At 39.1% G+C, this 23,317-nt stretch overlaps 1 protein-coding gene across 4 annotated transcripts in view; it reads left to right on the forward strand.

Moving 5' to 3' along the window:
- Kiaa0825 (KIAA0825 ortholog) overlaps positions 1–23,317 on the forward strand; it is a 427,087-nt gene that overhangs the window by 86,958 nt on the left and 316,812 nt on the right. For all 4 annotated transcript variants that reach the window (XM_045133785.1, XM_045133788.1, XM_045133787.1 and 1 more), the window contains exon 5: positions 18,289–18,450. In XM_045133785.1, coding sequence (XP_044989720.1) covers positions 18,289–18,450 — 162 coding nt within the window. The remainder of the gene's footprint in view (positions 1–18,288; positions 18,451–23,317) is intronic.

A 23,317-nucleotide genomic window follows, 5' to 3' on the forward strand; every position in this document is an offset into this window, starting at 1 on the left:
AGTTCAGTGGATATTATTTTAACCGAACATTTTCCTAAAATAAGTCAGTATTAGGAGGTATGCGATTCTATATTGGTAACCAACTATTCAACTTATTAATTTAGCCCCTACTATTTGAAAATATTTTGCCAAGATGAATGGGGATTCCACAAAGAATAAGATCCTTGCCTCCCATGTAGATCAAGAAATGAAATATAAATGCATAAAAAGCCGCTGGGTGTTATGCAGACAAGCAGTTGGAAAGTCCTGGAAAGAAAATAATGGCGCAGGTAGGGTCCTTTCTGACTTCAGTCCGGAGTGGTTAAGTTGAAATTTGGAGTATGTTGATAGGCAGTGTATGGAGATGCAGAACAGGGAAAAGATAAACACGAGTGCTTCCTTTCTGCTGCTTTCTAACAGAGCGGAGCTGAAACGGAATTTCAGAGTAAGGAGTGCATGCAGAAGAGAGGATTAATTTGGACGGCCCAGACTGCGTACTTGAGCCTTGCTTCTTCAGTCTTTTTGCCTCTCCCACCTTACCATTCCTTCAGGCCCGAGAGCGCCCCCTGGTGCTTCATTCCGTCTCGCAGTGCTCCCCTGCGCCCCTACCTCTAGCTGACTCCAGGAAAAATAGCTAAGAGGGCTTCATTTACGAAAACCACTTGCCCTCAGGTGGCTTTTTTCCCCCCTAATTTTTTTTGTTCATTTTTATTTATTTATTTATTTATTTATTTATTTATTTATTTATTTATTTATTTATTTATTTATTTATTTATTTGAGAGTGACAGGCACAGGAAGAAAGACAGATAGAGGGAGAGAGAGAGGATGGGCGCACCAGGGCTTCCAGCCACTGCAAACGAACTCCAGATGCGTGCGCCCCCTTGTGCATCTGGCTAACGTGGGACCTGGGGAACCGAGCCTCGAACCGGGGTCCTTAGGCTTCACAGGCAAGCGCTTAACTGCTAAGCCATCTCTCCATACCCCTCCCCCCAATATTTGAAAGCAATTGAAACCCTTGTTTTCTGTAGTACCTTTAAATGCCTTCAAAGCTAGATGGTTAAAAAAAAAAAAAGTACAACAACAACAAAAAAACCAGCTAACCCACAAAGCAACATGAGGCATTGGTAGACAATATACAGCCATATTAAATTGATTACTAAACGTTTTGACCATGACTATAAATCCATGGCAAATGGAGGGAAAGGAGAGCAATGTAGAAAACCTCCACGAAGCTTGGGACTTCAGTTTCTCTGTGAGCAGACCTTGCAGAGGCGGGGAGCAGTGGAAAGGGCTTGACTTTCAGTCCAGATACACAAGCAGTAGAGGTTATGTTATTGCATCTTGTAGTAGACAGTGAATTGTGACTGGCACTTAGGAGCAGGGCTTTTCTATAAATAATTGATGAGGGCATGAATGCCAAGACTCTTAACCTTGCAAGTGACATCTTTGTTCCTCCTCCAGTTCTTACACAAAAAGGAAAAGACAATTACTGAAAGAAGAATGTAGTTCATTACAATAAAAGAAATGGTTAGACAGTTAAACTTCTGGCAGTGAAGGATTTCTGGGGCCCTGAGCACAGGATTGTAGTTCCCCTTCTTCGTCTTCTCTTGTTCTGGTTTTTTACTGTTTGATCACTGTATCCTCACATCATTTTCCCTGCTCATTAGGATGTGTGGCCCCTGGTAACTTTCTCCTCACACCCTGGCAATTCCCTGCTGCCTCAGTTCAGGAGTTTCTGGGAAGACTTCTGACCCGGCAAGGAGTAAATTTGTTATTACAAACGGGGAAAGGGGAAGCTGGGCAGAAAAACTAAGGTATGAAATAAGTGGAAAACCCAAGAAATGATATCTAGCTAGGAAACAAATCATTAAGAGTTGTGAAATCATCTTTGATGTTTGAGCTACATGTGGTAATACGTGTGTGTGTGTGTGTGTGTGTGTGTGTGTGTGTGTGTTCATGTTCATGTGTGAGTGTGGCCATCCATGTGGTCCGAGAACAACCTCAGGTGTTGGTCCTGGTCTTAGCTTGTTTGAAGTAGAGTCTTTCTTGTCTACTGCTGCATTGGCCAGTCAAGCTGGCCTGTGAGTTTCTGGAGGCTTCTCTGTCTCCATCTCTCCTCCTGCTGTAGCCATCCATTTTTCTGAAAATTTCATAACTTCATTTTTCTTTACCGTTGAATAGAACTCCATTGTATAAATGTGCCACATCTTCATTATCCACTCATCAGTTGAGGGACATCTAGGCTGGTTCCATTTTCCAGCTATTATAAATTGAGCAGCAATAAACATGGTTGAGCATGTACTTCTAAGGAAATGAGATGAGTCCTTAGGATATATGCCTAGGAATGCTATAGCTGGGTCATATGGTACATCAATCTTTAGCTGTTTTAGGAACCTCCACACTGTTTTCCACAATGGCTGGACCAGATTGCATTCCCACCAGCAGTGTAGAGGGTTCTTCTTTTTCCACATCCCCGCCAGCATTTATGATCATTTGTTTTCATGATGGTGGCCAATCTGACAGGAGTGAGATGGAATCTCAATGTAGTTTTAATCTGCATTTCCCTGATGCCTAGTGACGTAGAACATTTTTTAGATGCTTATATGCCATTCGTATTTCTTCCTTTGAGAATGCTCTATTTAGCTCCATAGTCCATTTTTTGATTGGCTTGTTTGATCCTTATTATTTAACTTTTTGAGTCCTTTGTATATCCTAGATATTAATCCTCTATCAGATATATAGCTGGCGAAGATTTTTTCCCATTCTGTAGGTTGCCTCTTTGCTTTTTTCACTGTGTCCTTTGCAGTGCAAGATCTTTGTAATTTCATGAGGTCCCAGTGATTAATCTGTGGTTTTATTGCCTGAGCAATTGGGTTGTATTCAGAAAGTCTTTGCCAAGACCAATATGTTGAAGGGTTTCCCCTACTTTTTCCTCTAGCAGTTTCAGAGTTTCAGTTCTGATGTTAAGGTCTTTAATCCATTTGGACTTAATTCTTGTGCATGGAGAGAGAGAAGAATATATTTTCATCCTTCTACAGACATAAATCCAGTTTTCCCAACACCATTTGCTGAAGAGGCTGTCTTTTCTTCAATGAGTATTTTTGGCATTTTTATTGAATATCAGGTGGCTATAGCTACCTGGACTTAAATCTGGGTCTTCTGTTCCACTGATCAACATGTCTGGTTTTTTTTTTTTTTTTTTCTTCTTCTTTTTTGTTTTCCAAAGTAAAGTCTTACTCTAGCTCAGGCTGACCTGGAATTCACTATGGAGTCTCAGGCTGGCCTTGAACTCTTGGCCATCCTTCTACCTCTGCCTCCCAGGTTCTGGGATTAAAGGCATGCGCCACCATGCCTGGCTGACATATCTGTTTTTGTGCCAGTACCACGCTGTTTTTGTTACTATGGCTCTGTAGTATAGGTTAATGGGAGGAAAGGATTTATTTTTGGCTTACAGTTTCCAGGGGGAGGTTTCATCATGGTGAAACATGGTAAGTCTGAGCAGGAAGCCCGGGTCATATTTTCAGGTCAGCAGGAAGGAAACAGTCCAGCTTTGAGCTGGGTGACGTTACGCCAAATCTGGCCCCCAGCTCTCAGCAGCACTGTCCCCTGGCATGAATTAGAAATGTCACCTCTTAGTCTCTACCTCAGACTCATGGAATTGCAAACACTGAGATAGGCCAGAATACGAGTGTTAACACTCTTCCTCGTGATTCTGGTGCATGTGAACGGGAATATTTGGTTGACTCAGGGATTGTGGGGCCAGTCGACCTTCATATAAGTCCTAGCTGCTGCTTATGCACTTTGGTATCTTTAACCTCTTTATGCCTTATAAGTAAATGCTAATATTAGTTCTTTCCTCACAGAACCTGGAGAGTAAAGGTAGCTGCGTGGAAAATGCTTATTACAATATGTGACACGTAGTAGTTATTCCGTAGTTTTTCCCCAGCCCACAAGTACTTTTTTTTATTTATTTGCAAGCATTCCTTTCTTACTATTGATGGGCATTGGTATTTTAAGGAAAGGCATTTGTATAAATGGTACTGCATGTAGAAGTGCACACTCGCATTATTGATGAACCAAGGTGGTTGATGTTTTCTTAAACTGGATCTTGCTGCTTTGGACTGTTCATAGAAACCCATCCCTATTCCTATGCTTTACTCTCCAGTTAAACTCTAGTTGTCATGGCTGGTTTCCTCAAGGGTCCCTTTACTTTGTCACTTATTGACAAGCAATTTACTTTCTCTTCACCTTAGTTTCCTCAGCACTGTCGTGTTAGAATAAGTTGTGAAGATAAAAATAACATTTGTATGTAGTTTTTTCTTTCCTATATTGTATGTGTCCAGTAATCTGTAATTAGGATTAGGAGTTACTCTTTTCTCTATCATCTAGTCTTCCCTCTGTTCAGCCATACATTTTCCTTTTCTATGAAAATCACTCCCTCCCCCTCTCTCTTTTGCTTTCTTCCTATTTCACTGGGGCAGGGGTTAACCAACATTTTCTTCTCTGGATTTTATTAATGTATACTTTAGATTTGCAAGCTTAATTGAGATGGACTTGCAAGTTCTATTTCCTTTTTTTTTAATGTTTTAGATTGTCAGTGATCTCAGGATTTGTCTTCTTTTCCTTTTTTTCTTTTTTAAATTTTTATTAGCATTTTCCATTTTTATTAAAAAAAATCCCATGTTAATTCCCTCCCCCCCCCACTTTCGCCTTTGAAATTCCATTCTCCATCATATTACCTCCCCATCACAATCATTGTACTTACATATATACAATATCAACCTATTAAGTACCCTCCTCCCTTCCTTTCTCTTCCCTTTATGTCTCCTTTTTAACTTACTGGCCTCTGCTACTAAGTATTTTCATTCTCACGCAGAAGCCCAGTCATCTGTAGCTAGGATCCACATATGAGAGAGAACATGTGGCACTTGGCTTTCTGGGCCTGGGTTACCTCACTTAGTATAATCCTTTCCAGGTTCATCCATTTTTCTGCAAATTTCATAACTTCATTTTTCTTTACCGCCGAGTAGAACTCCATTGTATAAATGTGCCACATCTTCATTATCCACTCATCAGTTGAGGGACATCTAGGCTGTTTCCCTTTCCCAGCTATTATAAACTGAGCAGCAATAAACATGGTTGAGCACGTACTTCTAAGGAAATGAGATGATTCCTTTGGATATATGCCTAGGAGTGCTATAGCTGGGGCAAGTTCTATTTCAACTACTTAACTTTTCCACTATAGTACAAATAGCCAGAGATTATATGTAAATAATCTCTATGGTATGTTTCAGTGAAATTCGTGGACATTGATACTTGATTTTCATGCAGTGCTCACAATTTATGAAATAGCCCATTGCCTTTGCATTTCTCCCATCTCATCCAGTTATAAGGAGAGAAGTCTGTGCTCAGCTCACAGTCCATACCAGATAGATTATGGGCCAGATTATCCCAGTGGCTGTGACGCACTGACCTCTATTTGAGGGGCCCACCTTTCTGCCTCACACTGCCTCTCTTCCCCATCTTGCCATGTGCTGTTTTCTTTCTTCTTCATCAAAACCCAGCCACCAAAAGCAGTGGATCCAAAAAGGCAATCTAAATTAACTTCATTTGTGTTATGGAACATTTTATGTTATTGTAATATAAAAATTAAGTAAGTCTAATATGTAATTACATACATTTTACAAAAGGAAATACTAATGTTGCAGTGACCGTCACGTTGCTGGTTCAAAGTACCCAACCAAAAGCAGCTGATGAGAGAAAAGTTGTTTTTTGGCTTATAGTTTTGAGGGGAAGGTCAGTGGGAGCAGGGGAGAGATATTGGAGGAGAGGGCTGGACATCACCTCCTTGCCACAGCAGGTAGCAACCAACAGAAGGAAGAGTGAGCCACGTTCTAGCAAGTGAAAGCTAATTTTGCATGTATTCTGTATTTATATTTCTTCAATTACAACATATCCCCATGAAGCAAAATATAATAAAGCAATCAAGCCCAGCATTGAACGTTTATATCAAAATAAGATGACAACACATTTTTGGTATTTTATTCCATTGATTTTCTGTTTATGGATTTCTGCTGGTGGTGTTTTTCTGATGCATTATAACTAAAATAGTTGGAAAGGTAAATTTATGAGACAGGAATGGCCATAGGAGCTGATGGGAACTCATCTGAGGCATGATGCTATGAGTCAGTCCACTTTGCTTTAAGATCTCACTTTGTCCATCTTTCCTGTCACCACAGAATGGCCATGTCACATGATGCCCTGTGAGCGCATGACAGGCACAAAGCAAATCTTTGTTGAATTAGCAAGTAAAACGCACATGAAGATGCTTTCTGTAGATCATAAGCCTTTGAGGAAGACGGTGTAAAAGACGGTGGCTCTTTCCCGCGGGGCTCCAAGGCCAGATTTGAAATTTGACAGAAATATAACTTTACCTTTATGGATATGTAAGAATTTCCTAGATGAGAAAGAAAACTAAAAGGGTCAGATTAACTGTAGAATTTACTAGACAAAGTGCTCTCATACCTGGGAAATGTCTTCCCTACCTCGAAGGCCCGCACCCTGTTCTGGAGGACAACTGTCCAGGTGGGTATAAAAGATTGCTATTGTCACCATAGCCATCTCTTTTCACAGTACTTAAAAAAAATTTTTTTTGTTCATTTTTATGTATTTATTTGAGAGTGACAGGACAGAAAGAGGCAGAGAATGGGTGCGCCAGGACCTCCAGCCTCTGCAAACGAAGTGCGTCCCCTTGTACATCTGGCTAATGTGGGTCCTGGGGAATGGAGCCTTGAACCGGGGTCCTTAGGCTTCACAGGCAAGCGCTTAACCGCTAAGCCATCTCTCCAGCCCCAGAGTACTTTTTAAATATACATTCATGGGCATTATAATTTTTACCTGGCAAAAAAATGTGAAAAAAACTTAGACTTTATTTTTTTTTTAGTATAAAAGGAGGAAAAAATGTTCAATCTCCTTTGAAAGGTTGTGATTCAATTAGAAAATTTATCAGGAAGCACACTCAGCAGGTGGCTTAACTTAAATCCATCTTTTTGATGATGGCATTATTTTTTATTCCTGTGCTAAAAATTTAAAATTAATTTTAGCATGTTATATTAAGAGCTGATAATGTAACACCTCTGTCATGGCATATTCCCTTAAAAATGAAATATCAACTCTTAGATCCAACCTGAGGCTATAGTAAAAATGAATTGTTAGCATAGTTTAAGGTTTTCTCATAGGTTAATTTTTAGTCATGATAAGAGAAAGTAACACATGCTAAGAGATATAATTAACTGAACTCTAGGAAAATTTGAGATTTAGAAAGGAATATTAGGAAGATAATTCATTAGTAATGTACCATTAGCATATAGTACTTAAAATTTAAAACCCACTTCATTATGCTAGAGATGTCTTTTTACTTAGATGTTCCATGAAAGGGTCAGCATGTGTAAAGTTCCACAACTGGGAGTTAAGCCAGCCTAAAACAAGATAGCTGAAAACATCGAAGACTGTATGCTGGCCACACCCCTCTATTTCTGGCTGTATTCAGATATGACCCATTCTTTGGTTGGCATCTCCCACTCACAGTGCTCATACTGGGAGCCCAATATTCTTGTTCATGTCCTCAAACAAAACAAACTACAACAAAATAAGAAAGATAGATATAGGAAAGGGACAAGAGCATTATGTCTTTATCAAATAGCAGAAAGTCATATCCTTTGCTAATGTGACACCAGCGATTTTTTGCCAGAGAAGATGGAATGGAGTGTGAGAGAATTTTGTTATCATTGAATAACAAGTTTAGGTAACATCCATGGAGCCAGTGTTGGCCTGGGAACCGTAAGAAGGTAATGATAGAAGCCGTCTCCTTTCACATTTCTTCGGTGGCCACTCTTTGTAGCCACTTAGGTTTCTCTTGGTATGTGAAGCTAAGAGGTATTTGCTGCCTACGCCTCTCCACAGGGAACCACAACCTCCCTGTCAAAAAGGGACGGTTAGCCGGGCGTGGTGGTGCACGCCTTTAATCCCAGCACTTGGGAGGCAGAGGTAGGAGGATCATTGTGAGTTCGAGGCCACCCTGAGACTACAAAGTTAGCTCCAGGTCAGCCTGGGCCAGAGTGAAACCCTACCTCAAAAAAAAGGGGGGGGGGGCTGGAGAGATAGCTTAGCGGTTAAGCGCTTGCCTGTGAAGCCTAAGGACCCCGGTTCAAGGCTCGGTTCCCAAGGTCCCACGTTAGCCAGATGCACAAGGGGGCGCACGTGTCTGGAGTTCGTTTGCAGAGGCTGGAAGCCCTGGTGCGCCCATTCTCTCTCTCTCCCTCTCTCTGTCTTTCTCTCTGTGTCTATCGCTCTCAAATAAATAAATAAAAAATTTAAAAAAAAAGGGGGGGGCGGGTCAGTTGGAAGGGTTTATTCCTAACCCAGGGGTTCTCTGTGTCCTGCCTGTACCTTTCTAGTGCGGTCCTTCGGCTGAAATTCCTGCACTACTAAGACATTAGAAACTAAGTCACTTGTCCGAAGTCACAGTTAACAGAAAGCAGTACCTGGCTTTGAACCCACGCGGGAGGCTCCCGGATTCCATGTGTTAGCTGCCCCATAGGCTTCTGTGCTTCTGGTAATGGTACTGGAAACAATGGTGCTTTGTAGAATGAAACTTGAGGGGGAGGAAAAAGGAGCTCGTCAGCTTCTAAGAGTTGAGAGATTCCTGAATGCAGATTCAGAGCGCTAATCTTTAAAGGCTTGGCCCTACCCATGCTGTATTTCCTTCTCCAGTCTCGCACCACTTAGCACGGGACATGTCCAGACTTCCATATTCAACTGATGTCACGCTCCCTTTCTCCTTAACTTCACAGACATTCATTGGATCCTTCGCTCACTTCTTCGCTCACTCATTCATTCGCCCTACCGAACTTCCATTCTGTTTGGATTGTACATAGAAAAGCTTCCTCAGAGGAGGTGAGAGGTAACAAATTCAGCTCTGAAAGCAAAGGTGGAAATATCTCTTCCTTACTTTTACCCGAAGTCCTATACATTTTCAAATTTAGAAGTTACAAGGGTCATACTAGAGAAAAGGAGAAAAGACAGTTTCAATTTCTTCTTAATGCATGTGGCAAAACCACTGTCCTCAGGTTCCACCGTGACTTTCTGGCTACCTGTGGGGCTTCCAGGACAAAGAAGGTTCTTTGCCCTCCAACTCCTGCTTAGGTCGCAGGGAACCAAGCATTCGAAGAGGCCCAGCTCTTCCTTAGGCTTCTGATATGCACTTAGGGCTCCAGGTCTCACATGCTCTCAGGAAGCGACTCCCGGGTACTGGGGAAAGTACTGCTTATTATTTGTGCCTATGCAGTCCCTGCTGACTTCGTGTTACCACACTGTCTAAGAGTTTTCTTTACTGGAACAAACATATTCCATTTGAATTATGTCATGAATTTCGTCCGGGATAATAAGACTCTCAATAGCATTTGTGTGTCACCTCTTTTTCCATCGCTTGCCTAGTGGCACAGAAACCCTCTCCTCACTGAAAATGGATCCATTTACAGTCAATAACAGGGTGGCTAATGTTCGCTTTTCTTGGGAAAACTGAAATGTGTGCCTTTCATCCCATTATACTGATCCACCAGCTTCAGATTATCTGATTTTCTAGCTTCTCATTTTCTCCAGTATCTTAATGCTATTATTAACAGGACTTCTGTTGCTAATGGTTTTGGAAAATAATATGTGTGCTTTCAGCCACTACCTGTATTTTGATGGTTTTGTCTGATTTAGCAGAGGTTTGATATTTATTCCAAAGGCAGCTTTGTTGCAGATCAAATGTGAGCAGACCTAATATGGATCTAGATTTATTTTTAGTGTCCTAAATTTTACTAGAAGGCAATGGGGATAATATTTTGCCTATCAGACACTACATGGAAAATACTTTTAAATATTTATATCTATCTATCTTTTTTTTTTTTTTTTTTTTTGAGGTAGGGTCTTGTTCTTGTCCAAGCTGACCTGGAATTCACGTTCAGTCTCAGACTGGCCTTGAACTAATCCCAGTGATCCTCTTACCTTGCAAGTGCTGGGGTTATGAGTGATATATACATACATACATACATACATACATACATACATACATACATACATATATAATTTTAGGCCAAGAGTTCTGAGAACACCTATATACATTTTTAATGATGAATTCTTTTTCCTAGAGAATAATTACATTTTTAAACATAAAAGGGCTAGAGAGATGACTTCGTGGCTGAGGTGCTTGCCTGCAAAGCCAAAGGACCTAAGTTTGATTCCCCAGTACCCATGTAAGCCATGGGGGTGCATATATCTGGAATTTGTTTGCAGTGGCTGAAGGACCTGCCACACCCATTCTCTTTCTCTCTTTCTCTCTCTTTTTCTCTTGCTCTTTCTCTGCCTCTATCTACCTCTGTCTCAGAAAAAGTAAATAGAATTTTTAAAAATTAATAAAAACAAAAATCACATATTAAAATTGATTACAATATGCTCTATTAAATTTATATAGCATGTTGTTTACTGTTTTACAGATGATTTTCAAGCTTATTTTGTCAAACAGAATATAGAATACTATAATTTTCCTTTATTTACAAATTTAAATATTTATGTTGTGAAGAATGCATTTTACAGTTAGCTATAAATTCATCATTTTGAACCAAATCTAACTACATCTGGGACCTGTGAGATTTCATTCATAATTTTTTTTAAAGGATTAGCCTACTTTTTTTTAAATTTATTTTTATTTTTATTTTTTATTTATTTATTTGAGAGTAACAGACACAGAGAGAAAGACAGATAGAGGGAGAGAGAGAGAATGGGCGCGCCAGGGCTTCCAGCCTCTGCAAATGAACTCCAGACGCGTGCGCCCCCTTGTGCATCTGGCTAACGTGGGACCTGGGGAACCGAGCCTCCAACCAGGGTCCTAAGGCTTCACAGGCAAGCGCTTAGCTGCTAAGCCATCTCTCCAGCCCTTTTGTTTGTTTTTTTTTGTTGTTGTTTTGTTTTTTGAGGCAAGGTATGAGTCTAGCCTAGGCTGATCTGGAAATCACTCTTTAGCCCAGGTTGTCAATGAACTCAGTGCCAAAATTATAGGTATGACCACATCCAACTTGATTTTTCTTAAGTTTTTTTTTTTTTTTTTTTTTTTTTTTTTTAGTGCCTAATTTATATAACAGATTGTGCTAGGTTCTGGCAAACATTCTGTTGCAAAGAAACTGAACATAGTCTCTGGCCTCCTGAAAATTTTGCTTTTCTGATGAACGTATCTAAAGAACTTCCACTATTTGTTAGTTTTTCCCAAAGAAGGTCTTCATGTGGTGCCCATGGCAAACGCATAGCTTACACTCTTCAAAATTTCTTACAGGTGTTCACATTTTTCTCAGAAATGAAAAGTCATAATTAATTTTTGTTAATTTTTGTAGCATGTGTGTGACCTTCTATTCAGCCCCAGCTCTGCTAAATAGAAAATGATAAAAGGTTTTATTAAAGATTTTGTTCAAATGACCTTGCTAAATTTTTCTTTCTTGATTTGGTGGCTAAACAGCCTTTTTCCCCCCCAAATTTTTATTAACAACTTCCATGATTATAAAAAATATCCCATGGTAATACCTTCCCATCCCCCAGTTTCCCCCTTGGAACTCCATTCTCCATCATATCCCCTCCCCATCTCAGTCAGTCTCTCTTTTATTTTGATGTCATGATCTTTTCCTCTTCTTATGATGGTCTTGTATAGGTAGTGTCAGGCATTGTGAGGCCATGGATATCCAGGCCATTTGTGTCTGGAGGGAGCACTTTCTAAGGAGTCCTACCCTTCCTTTGGCTCTTACATTCTTTCTGCCACCTCTTCTGCAATGGACCCTGAGCCTTGGAAGGTATGATAGAGATAGTGCAGTACTAAACAGCCTTTTTGATGACCTGTTTACTTATAGCAAACCACTTGAAATATTAATAGCCATTTTTTTTTTTTGAGAGCGACAGACACAGAGAGAAAGACAGATAGAGGGAGAGAGAGAGAATGGGCGCGCCAGGGCTTCCAGCCTCTGCAGACGAACTCCAGACGCGTGCGCCCCCTTGTGCATCTGGCTAACGTGGGACCTGGGGAACCGAGCCTCGAACCGGGGTCCTTAGGCTTCACTGGCAAGCGCTTAACCGCTAAGCCATCTCTCCAGCCCTTAATAGCCATTTTTTTAATTTTTTTTGTTTTATGTTTATTTATTTATTTGAAAGTGACAGAGAAAGAGGCAAAGAGAGAGAGTGAGAGAGAATGGGCACGCCAGGGCCTCCAGCCACTGCAAACGAACTCCAGACGCATGCGCCCCCTTGTGCATCTGGCTAACGTGGGTCCTGGGAAATCGGACCTCGAACCAGGGTCCTTAGGCTTCACAGGCAAGCGCTTAACCACTAAGCCATCTCTCTAGCCCTATTTTTATTAATTTTTAAGTGAACATAGTAAGTGATGGGTTTCCTTATGGCATTTTCATATGCATGTATGTCATTATTTTATACTTATTTGATCACTCACACTTCCCATAAATTCTGACTATGCAGTAGGGAGGAAAGAAAGTGAGAGTAAAATTTACTGACACATATGTATGAAGATGTCATGATGAAACACGTTATTTAGTTTGATAACCAAAAATTAATTTTGTAAATTTTCTATGGACAAATGGAATTGTGTTAAAGTTATTGGTGTCTTATGTATCAGCATCTTTCCTATTGTCTTTCCCAGTTCATAATCCAGGTTTTCTGATCCCTAGACAATTATTTTCAACTTCACAATCTGTTTAAATGGGGTCTTGCTGTGATGCCCAAGCTGATGTTGAACTCACAATCCTTCTGCCTCTGTCTCCCCAGTTCTGAGATTTATAAGCTCACACCACCATGCCCAGTAAATGGAGTTCATTTTCTTACTATTTTTAAAAATCATTGTTTATTATTAAATAACAATTATTTACTATTATTACTATTTGCAGTTCTAGGGATCTACCCCAGTGCCTTGAGTGTACTTGATACAATGCTGCCCATCGAGAGTTATAGATGGTCTTCAAGTGTTCTGGAGTAGCTCTCAAAGTATAACCACTTGCAGATTTTTTTCAACAAGATAATTAGGAAGATTTAAGAGACTTTCACTTAACTTCTAAATGAGCCTAAAAAAATACCATGGTGCAAATAACAATTTGCAGGGAGAAGAAGATATGGGCAAAATCAGCCAGAAGAACCACAGCAAAAAGTCTTACACTAGGGCTGGAGAGATGGCTTAGTGGTTAAGCGCTTGCCTGTGAAGCCTGAGGACCCCGGTTCGAGGCTCGATTCCCCAGGACCCACGTTAGCCAGATGCACAAGGGGGCGCACGCGTCTGGAGTTCATTTGCAGTGGCTGGAGGTCCTGGCATGCCCATTCTCCCACTCTCTCTCTCTATCTTCCTCTTTCTTTGTCTGTTGCTCTCAAATAAATTAATAAACATAAACAAAAAAATTAAAAAAAAATAAAAAGTCTTACACTATAAGGAAAAGCTACAAAGCAGATAGAAATCCCAAAATTGTACAGTTATCCATGGCATTGAGCTCCAAGTGATTATTTTCATGAAAATCTTAGCCATAAATATATGTGGTGGCAAACTGGTGTATCTGGATCAAAAAAAAAAATTTGAGATACATTTAAAATTTTTTTAATTTATTATAAAAGTAAATAATACAGCAGTTCACACTGTGAATCACTTTAAGGATTTGGAATATAATATTTCCCAAATTGATTTGTTGATGTTACCTTTTTCAAGTGATTATTAGTTGTGGAGATTATTTTCATTTAACAGAGGATTTCATATTGCATTTTAGAAGAAATTTTATTAAAGTTATACAGAAGGAAAAACTTTCCTCAACTCTAATTATTTGCATTCACTGGTAGATGATAAGTAAATCTTGCTTTAAAATGAAATTTCTATTTTTTTATAATATTGAAATTTATAGCTTTACACATTAGATCTTATTATATAAACAAAGTGACAGTCATTATTTAAAATATTTTATAGCACTGAGTTGCAGGCAGGTCAAACATAGTTACCTATGTTTAAATATGTATGTCCAAGACTTAGTGGAAACGAGACAGATCTGTAGTGATTTAAACAAGTAATTAGGGCTGGAGAGATGGCTTAGCTGTTCAACGCTTGGGAAACCTCTGTGTCTCTGGATATCCAGCCAGGTAGGACTTGAGTGTTCTCTGTGTCTATCTCCTTCACCCTTGTGCTGGTACCCAGTTCGCGAAGAAAACAGCTCTCCTGCTCATTTCCCCAGTTACTCTGTGATTTAAGCTAGGGCCCTGGTGAGTTGCGATGGTGAATCTCTCCTCAGGTTCTGCATCCATCTGAAAAAGAGAAGTAGTTTCTCCAATAGAGAGGGAAGTCAGCACTGGATAAATGGGATAACCATTATTATTTTAGAGGGAATTTAATAGGTGTAGGCCCTCTTGTATCCCAAGACTGGTGCAAACTTGATATTGGCGAGCAGACTCAATTTTTGGATATGGTTCTGACTTGTTTCCCAGTTCCAGCTATGGGTTCCGTTCCGCTGAGCAGATCCCTTAGTCAATTGAAGAGCAGCTGGTTACCCACCATTGCACCTCAGGTTGTTTGCTGCTGAGTAGCTTAAACCACGAGTTGCTTGGGCAGTTGGTAATTTTCCCCCATTTATTCATGTAGATTCCAGGCCTCTCCATGTTGTGTTCCAACAGCATCGTTCAAGCAGACCTAAAACCAACCCGGCATGGCCCAGGGAAATTCGCAGACGAGGGGCGGAAAGATTGTTAGAGCCACAAGTTGGAACATTACACACAGAGACATTGCCTCTTCCCCATAACTGACGGCTGCGCCCACAATGCATGACCCACAGTCCCCAACGAGGAGGGTCCCTTCAGAAGGGGGAGGACTGGGAGGAGGCTAACGATGGCACCAACATGGCTGTGTACACACTGAGTGTGTACATAACTAATAAAGAAAAAGATAAGCGAATCAACATCAACTACATAAAAGTCCTGCAAACACAGCAAAAAGAAAAAGAAAAAAAAAAAAGTTGCTTTCCTGCAAAGCCTAAAGACCCAGATTCAGTTTCTCAGTACCCACCTAAAGCCATATGCACAAAGTGGCACATATATCTGAAGTTTGCAGTGGCTAGCAGCCCTGGAGCACCTATTCTCTCTCCCTCTCTCTCTCTCTCTCTCTCTCTCTCTGTCTCTCTCCCCTTGCAAATAAATGCATAATTAAAAAAAGAATTAATTAAATGAGTGCATAATTTAATAAATAAATGAATAAAGGCTACATTGGCTTAGATGAGAAAAGATTTCTGGTCATATACAGATAACTTTTTTGGAGAGGCAAGATGAATAAGAAAATCAAACAGAAATAACATTGAAAGAAGAAGGGAAGAGATTAATTTAACGAGGGAAAGTATAAAGAGGATTTCTACTGGGAGAAATCCTTCCCTAATTTGATTATTTGTGTGGACTCCAGGGGACACAAAAGCAGAAATGCTTTGGCAGAGAGGAATCTTGAGGTAAGGTATGATCAGGACACTCGTTCTGTGAAATACTGTGGGGAAAATAAGTCAAATAAGTTTGGGAAATTCCATTTTATCATTGGTGTTTGATTTGGCTTTAATTGGCCTTTCACAAAACGAATTTATCACAGAATTATTTTCCACATAAATTAAGAACCCTCACAATACCCCTTGGGAGAACACTGAGCTAATAGTGATAGGAAATAAGGACTACTAATTAATGGGCCTCCTCCACAACCATTGCTTCTTTGGGACAAAAGTGATTAGATTTAGGTTATATATATTCTTCTGCCTTCTCTAATAATTTATGGAGTCATTGCACTAAAATGGGTTTGCCCTTCAATGCTGCCATACATTGAAACTACAAGATCCTTCTAACTCCAGGTCATGAAGGTAAGTCTTCTTCAGGTAGAATCATCAGGTCCTACACAATTTTAACTTAGTAGCCTGTAATGTCATTGTTGACTCTTGCAGATTTTTCTTGAGGTGTTTCCTTATTTACTCTTTAAACATTCACAATCTTTCTAATTTAGAATTAATCTGGATAATGCTTCGTTATGCTTAGCTTCAAATCAAACTGGAGGAAATTCCTGCCTAATATAGAATAAGGAAGGATTTAAAAAAAATGTGTATCTATGCATGTTCATGTGTTTGTGTGTGATCACATCCATGTGGAGACTAGATGACAACATTGAGTTCTCTTCTTCAAGAATGCTGGCTGGGGAAATGGCTTAGCAGTTAAGGCCTTTGCCTGAGAAGCCTAAGGACTCTGGTTCGATTCCCCAGAACCCTCGTAAGCCAGATGCACAAGGGGGGGCACATGCATCTGGAGTTCGTTTGCAGTTGCTAGAGGCCCTGGTGTGCCCATTCTCTCTTTCTCTCTATCTGCCTTTTCCTCTCTCTCTCTCTCTCTCTCAAATAAATAAATAAATAAAATTTTTAAAAATTAAAAAAAAGAATGCTGTCCACCTCTATGAGACAGGATAGCTCACTGACCTGGAGCTTGCCAAGTAAGTTAGACTGATTGGCTAGGGAGCCCTAGGTGTCCGCCTCCTAAGTACTGGGATTACAAGAATATGCCACCATGCCTGATATTTTTATATAAGTGCTGGGCATCAAAATCACTCGTCATCTTCATGCTTGCAAGGCAAGCACTTTAGCAACAGAGCTTTCTCTCCAGCCCAGGAAGAATTCTTAAAATCTTCCAAAGTGTATCTGAAAAGTATAGATGCTACTGGTGAGATAGCTTAGTGGTTAAGGCATTTGCTTACAAAGCTTAAGGACCCGAGAGCCACTCCCCAGAATCTACTCCCCAGAATCCACGTAAGCCATATGCACATTGTGCTGTATGCATGTGGAGTTCGTTTGCAGTGGCTGGAGGCTTTGGTACATCCAGCCTCTCCCTCCCTTCCTCCCTTTCCCCTCTCTGTTATAAATAAATAAATTAAATTAAATATTTTTTAAAAGTATAAACTGGACTGGGAAAGTAGGTGGGTAGTTAAAGGTACTTGCTGGCAAAGCCTGCCAGTCAGTTGTAGCCAGGCTCATTTGCGGTGGTAAGAGACCCGATCAAAGGAGGTGGCGCGCACACACACACACACACACACACACACACACACACATATATGTGTATGTATATATATATATATATATATATATATATGTATATATACACATAAATACATATATTAATTGGTCAAAAAGTATGAAAGGTCCAAAAGAAACATTATTTTGAAGGTTAAGCTCTCCCCTTATCTACTTAAGTAAAGCTTATAAGAAACCAGTCTAAATGAGAATCAAACAGTGACTCACCATAGTATGATAATGTTATTCTCAGTTTACAACATTGAGTTCTGTTCTTCAAGAATGCTGGCTGGGGAAATGGCTTAGCAGTTAAGGCGTTTGCCTGAGAAGCCTAAGGACTCTGGTTCGATTCCCCAGAACCCTCGTAAGCCAGATGCACAAGGGGGGGCACATGCATCTGGAGTTCGTTTGCAGTTGCTAGAGGCCCTGGTGTGCCCATTCTCTCTTTCTCTCTATCTGCCTTTTCCTCTCTCTCTCTCTCTCTCTCTCTCTCTCTCTCTCTCTCAAATTTAGTTTACAGCAAAACTATTTGGCAAAATATTAATTATGTCTGCTAGTTGCACCTTTCATTTACTTTTTAAATGCATATCTAGATGGCATAAGTAGTGTTATTTAGAGATAGGTTTTGGTTTATGTGAAACTCAGGTTAATGCAGATAGTTGCAGATGTTGCATATTGCACTGAGCTAAGCCAATAATGTTCCTTATATGTATCATTATCATGTGTTTTTTTGAAACTCCTTTAGGCACCATATTTCCTAGTCTTTGTTTCTTGACACAACCTTTAAAAAGTACAGGTCAACAATATTGCAGAATGTCCCTTAACTGAGTTTGGTGGATGTTTCCTCATGATTAGATTAAAGCTATGTAAGACTTTTAAAATGCAGACTTCCATAAGATGGGATCTTTTACAACAACCAGTCACATTATTCCTGTTTTAACTCTGAGTCTGTCTAATAATTTGCCATAATTTCATCAAATGATATATTTCTTTCCAGCTTCCAGAAGAAAAGAATCTCCCAGGAGATTTTATATGTGTTTCTTAATGAATAAGCTTATTTTCATTATGTGACATCTTGTTAATTTGGTTGTTTATGGAATCACATGGATCATTGTAACACTTAACCAAGGAGACACTCAGCTGTGTGACATCAATCTTCTCTTTTCACAGTGACTCCTGAAGATCCACAGAAGGGAAAAAACTTTTCCCTAACCTTCGATGAACTCAAATTCTTATCACAGCTCACGAAATCTCTTTTGAGCCTGGAAAACAATGTTCAAGAGTTATTTGAAGAAATGTTCTTATCTCTTAAGATGCTCAGGAATTCTTCAGGTAAATACTCTTGTTTAATTGTGAAAAAAGAATTTCCCTCTGATTTTTACTTCCTAATGATTTGAAAAAAAAATGCATGGTTAACTTTAGATAAACATTTAGTACAATGAACTTTATGGATTACATGTTTTTATATTTTGTTACCTTTTCATTTTCTGAGGTAGGGTCTCACTCTACTCCAGCTTGACCTTGAACTCACAGCGATCATCCTAACAGTGCCTCCCCAGTAGTGGGATTAAATATGTGTGCCACTGGGACTGGCTGTCTTTTATGCTTTGAGAACTCTTTAATTCTGATCAACAAGTCATCCTAGATTGATTCTAGATAACCGTCTTTTGCTAAAACGAAAACATCTTTTTCAAGAAAATCCTACTGAAAGAATAAGCAACTGAATGATCTAGCAGCTTCTCTTTGGCTGCTGACTGCCCAATAAACTTGAACAGAATATTTAGTTTCCTTGTGTCTGACTTTTCTCATCTTCAAAATAATCTTAGATGATTGCATTAATTTTCTGTGTACATAATAATGACAATTTTATCATATGTTGTTCTAAGTAGTAACTTAGAGGTCTAAACCAAAAACCTTTGAGGAAAGCTTTGCTGCATAGGTTGAAACATTGTTTCTAACATAATAGTTAAGCTGTGTTCTCTGTTGTTTTAGGATTTTCATTTTTAAAAATATTTTATTTTATTTATTTATGAGAGACAGAGAGAGAGAGAGAGAAGGAGGGAGGGAGGGAGAGAGGGAACGGCAGATAGAGAGAATGGGCGCTCCAGGCCCTCCAGCCACTGAAAATGAACTCCAGACATGCGCCGCCCCCCCCCCCCCCCCCCCCCCCCCCCCCGTGTATCTGGCTCATGCGAGTTCTGCGGAATCAAACCTGGGTCCTTAGGCTTCACAGGGAAATGCCTTAACTGCTAAGCCATCTCTAGCCTGGAATTTTCATTTTTGTAAGAATGGAACATACAAAGTTTCCTCTCACATAATGCCACATATCATGTTAAGGAAAATTGCTACATCTTCAAAACAAGTTGAGGGAGCAAAGAATTAACAAGTAGTCAAAAAAATTCAACTGGCAAACCCAGTATCTTAGAAAAACATGACACTTAGCCCGTCACTGTGTTTACTCTTATATGTATTTCTTTCCTGCCTTATATGAATAATGATGGGAAAGGTACAAGGTTAGAGTTTTTTGACATTACATAACTGACTGGCTTTCAGGTAAAATTTCAGGTAAAATTCAGGAAGGAATTTGTGGTATTAGCCTCCTTTCCATTTTTCTAACAAAATACCTAAGTCAGGATAGTTTGGAAAGGGAAGATGTTCATGTGCCTCAGTTTCAGAGGCGAACGTCAAAAAGTATGGTGCTGGCGCTGGTAAGGGTCCTCTGGGGGCGGTGCTTCCAGTGACCTCCCCCTGCTGCGTCACACCACGTTCACACTACCATGAACTTTTGTGGGATGTTTCATCATCTCCAGATTCTAGCTATCCATTTTCCAAATTCAAAGACAATTTAAAAAAATAGATGTGGATTTTAAATTTCTGAAACCTACAAAGATATAAAATAGCAAATATGAGTATTACTTTAAAGGCAAACTGAAAATGTGTATTTACTTAGGAAATGATGTGAGCTGTAATTGGTTTTCTTAATGGAACTGATAAAATGCTCACAGAACTCTGAGCAATGTGACTTTCTGATTGCTGACATTTAGTGCCTCCATAGTTGACATTGGGTATTGGTTGTCATCCAGCACACTGGACTAAGATTAGGCTTTCCTTCTCCATCTATCTATTAGATCTTTCTAAAGATAAAGAAACAGAATAAATGCCAAAATATCTAAGCACTTACCCATTTGGCATCACCTTGTTTTGGACCAGGGCTAGGCCCATGAAAATTTGTGTCAATTGTGAGAACTTTATTCTTCTTGAGACAGCATAATTAATATTATGTTACAGAAGTATTGTAAAGATATAAAACTGAAATACCTAAGAATTAAAGAAAAGATTATACATGTTTGTTACAGGAAAAATAAGACAAAGTCAAAACTTGCTCAATTTTATGGGATTAAGGTTGAACAAAGTTGAGGCCTGCGTTGCTGTATATTTGACAGCAACCATTATTACTCCTAAGTAAAATTAGCAAGCACATTTATAATTACATCACTATATATGGTTTCATGCCAAATTGGTCTTCATAAAACCTGTGTTGCTGATGAAAGCATCTAACATCCCATTAATAATAGTGTGCAATAGAAACACATTTGTGGATTAGCCAATATAATATGTAGGAGCAATCTTTAATGGAATACAGAGTGATATCTGAATACTAGAATATCCCCTTTGTGACATATGTATTCTTTTTTGTTGAAATTCATGTTTTCATAAAAAAGCCAAGAATTATTTAATCTGATACAACTTTATGCAAATGACTGAAAGGAATGATCTTGAGGGAAACTGTCAAGAAATACCATACATGGTTTTTTTTTTTCAGTGTATCTATGTTAATCAGTTCTTATCAAAAGCACTGGATTCCTAAATCAGAAAGAAAAAGAATTTCTTAAAATGGATGATTACAGAAACCAAAGGATACTCCTAGACAATGATTTTTTGCTTTAAAATCTTTTATGGAAGAGAATGAGGAAAAAAAAAAAAAGAGAGGAAAGCACTTGGTTTTCTGTGTATTTGTTTTGATTGGAGCATATTTAGTTAACTTGGAAAAAAGTTACCTATTATGTCTTTGTAACTCAAGTAATCTGATGAAAATGAAGACTTTTTTTTCATTGTCTACATGTTTCAAAATGTCCAGTTGCTTAATGTCATATTGAGATCATATAAAGATGATTAAATATTTTACTTTCTTCTTTGATATTTACTATTATATTGTAGACAGCCAAATTGACAATCTCTCAGTAATCTCAATGTGAGCAAGAGGTTTTGTAGAGTTAAAAGAAATATTTTATGAGAAAGAAAAGATACTTAGTAGTTCTACGCATTTGCTTTTGTTTGGTTGTGAACTGATGGTTTTCTGATTTTATCACATCAGAAAATGATAGGCCATTGACTTACTGTATTTCTTTTATGTGATGGTATTTTATGGCCTGGCCTTAGATTTGATTTATGGGGTATTTCTAATGATTCTTCAGAATAAAGTTGCTCTTCGGGCAGTTCCTCAATTTTTCCAAAGGTGGCATCTGAGATTTATTTAAGCCAGGAGGTTTCTTGGCCCTCATTTTTCTCTAGCCCCAGCTATGACAAAGCGCAATGGCTTCAATTGGATGTAAGAAGAACACTTAGGGTTTGTCTCAGAAGAATCAAAGATTTCAGATCTTCTAAAAGATTGTTTGTACTCTTAGGGGGTCTGAAGAGGGGTCAAATGGCTTCTGAGAGTTCCTTAGCTAGATGGTTAAGGGGTTGTATTAGGGGGGCGTATGTAGTTAAGGTAAAGAGGCTCCTAGGGTCTGGCAAGCTCATTACGCCAGGACTTTAGCTGTTTCTTGGGCACAGAGGTCGAAGGCTTCCACATTGGAAATTTGCAAGGTGGCCACCTGGGCTTCTCTTCATACTTTTTCATGGTATTATCTCTCGGATGTCGTCTCTTCAGCTTTTGGTGGGAGGTTGCTTGTGAGCCAGAAAAGAGCAGTGGAGAAAAGAAAGACTTGTAGTTCCCACTTAGAGCTGCCAACAAGGAAGTTGCTTTGAAGCACGCACAATGGGAACCTATGAAGACCAATTTGGGTGTGAAAGTGAATGTCACAGGGAAGTACTGCCAACCTCACTCCCTGTGAGAGAGAGCAAAGCGGCCACGCGCAAGCGAACCCGGAGTGTCAGATGAGCCAGAGACTCTGTAGGGAAAGCTGATGAGCAGCTGGCGCTCTTGTGATGCTCATCCTCTTCGGAGGTTCTGAATGTAGGCATGCTCTCAGAGAAACCGCTGTTGGCTGCATGCAAATAACTATATTTTCGAGTGCTGGGCCAGAAGTAGACAATAAGAAAAGTGTTGAATATTTCAATATATTCCAATATGTACAGTTATTTCCCTACTTGTTCAAAGAGCTCATAAAATGCCACATTGCCAAGTTTTTTAATTGACCACTTTGAATTCCAAAGAAATGTCACAATGCATTACAGCCATAGAGTATGGATGAAGTGTTCCTAGGCCTACCTAAATGGGACTACTTTTGCTTTCATGTTAAGATTAAATTTTTAAAAAAACATCTTTTAATTTTTATGTGGTGGGGAAATGATTATATTTTAAAGGATAACATAATTACATAATTTTCTTGCTCATTGTAGAATTATGCACCAGCAAGAAAATTCTTGGGAAGCTTATCATTTTCTTACTCATCTTGAAAATAGGCAGATGGTTTATATAGACATCTGAGCATGTTATGTTTAGTGAATAAATATAATGTATTTGAGGATGAAAAGATATATGTATATATAAGATAACGAACTTTTTCCCTAAGACTTAAATTATAGCTACACCATGGCAGATAGCTATGTTCAGAAATAGATTTGCAAAGCTTATGCTTCAAGCTAACATTATTCTTCCAGTGTAAATACCTTCTCAAATCAGCTAATTTTGTGAGCTGTTTATAGATCACTTAAATAGGTGAATTTTTTTAATATAACCATAGTCATACTGTAAAGGTTTTGAACAGAGCAAAAGGGTATATTGTGAAGGTGAAACCATGTTTTTTTTTTTTTACCACTTTAATTGTCTAGAAGCAACTATTTCCATATATACTCATATTAAGATAATAAAATAATATCACACTACAAATGTTCTGTTTATTAACAATTCAAAAACTATTAAAACACCTAACTCTTTGTATCATCCAAAGTGGTTTCCATCATAATTTAATGC

The sequence above is a fragment of the Jaculus jaculus genome, chromosome 14 (genome assembly GCF_020740685.1).
Source record: "Jaculus jaculus isolate mJacJac1 chromosome 14, mJacJac1.mat.Y.cur, whole genome shotgun sequence".
In the NCBI taxonomy this organism is placed as follows: Eukaryota; Metazoa; Chordata; class Mammalia; order Rodentia; family Dipodidae; genus Jaculus; species Jaculus jaculus.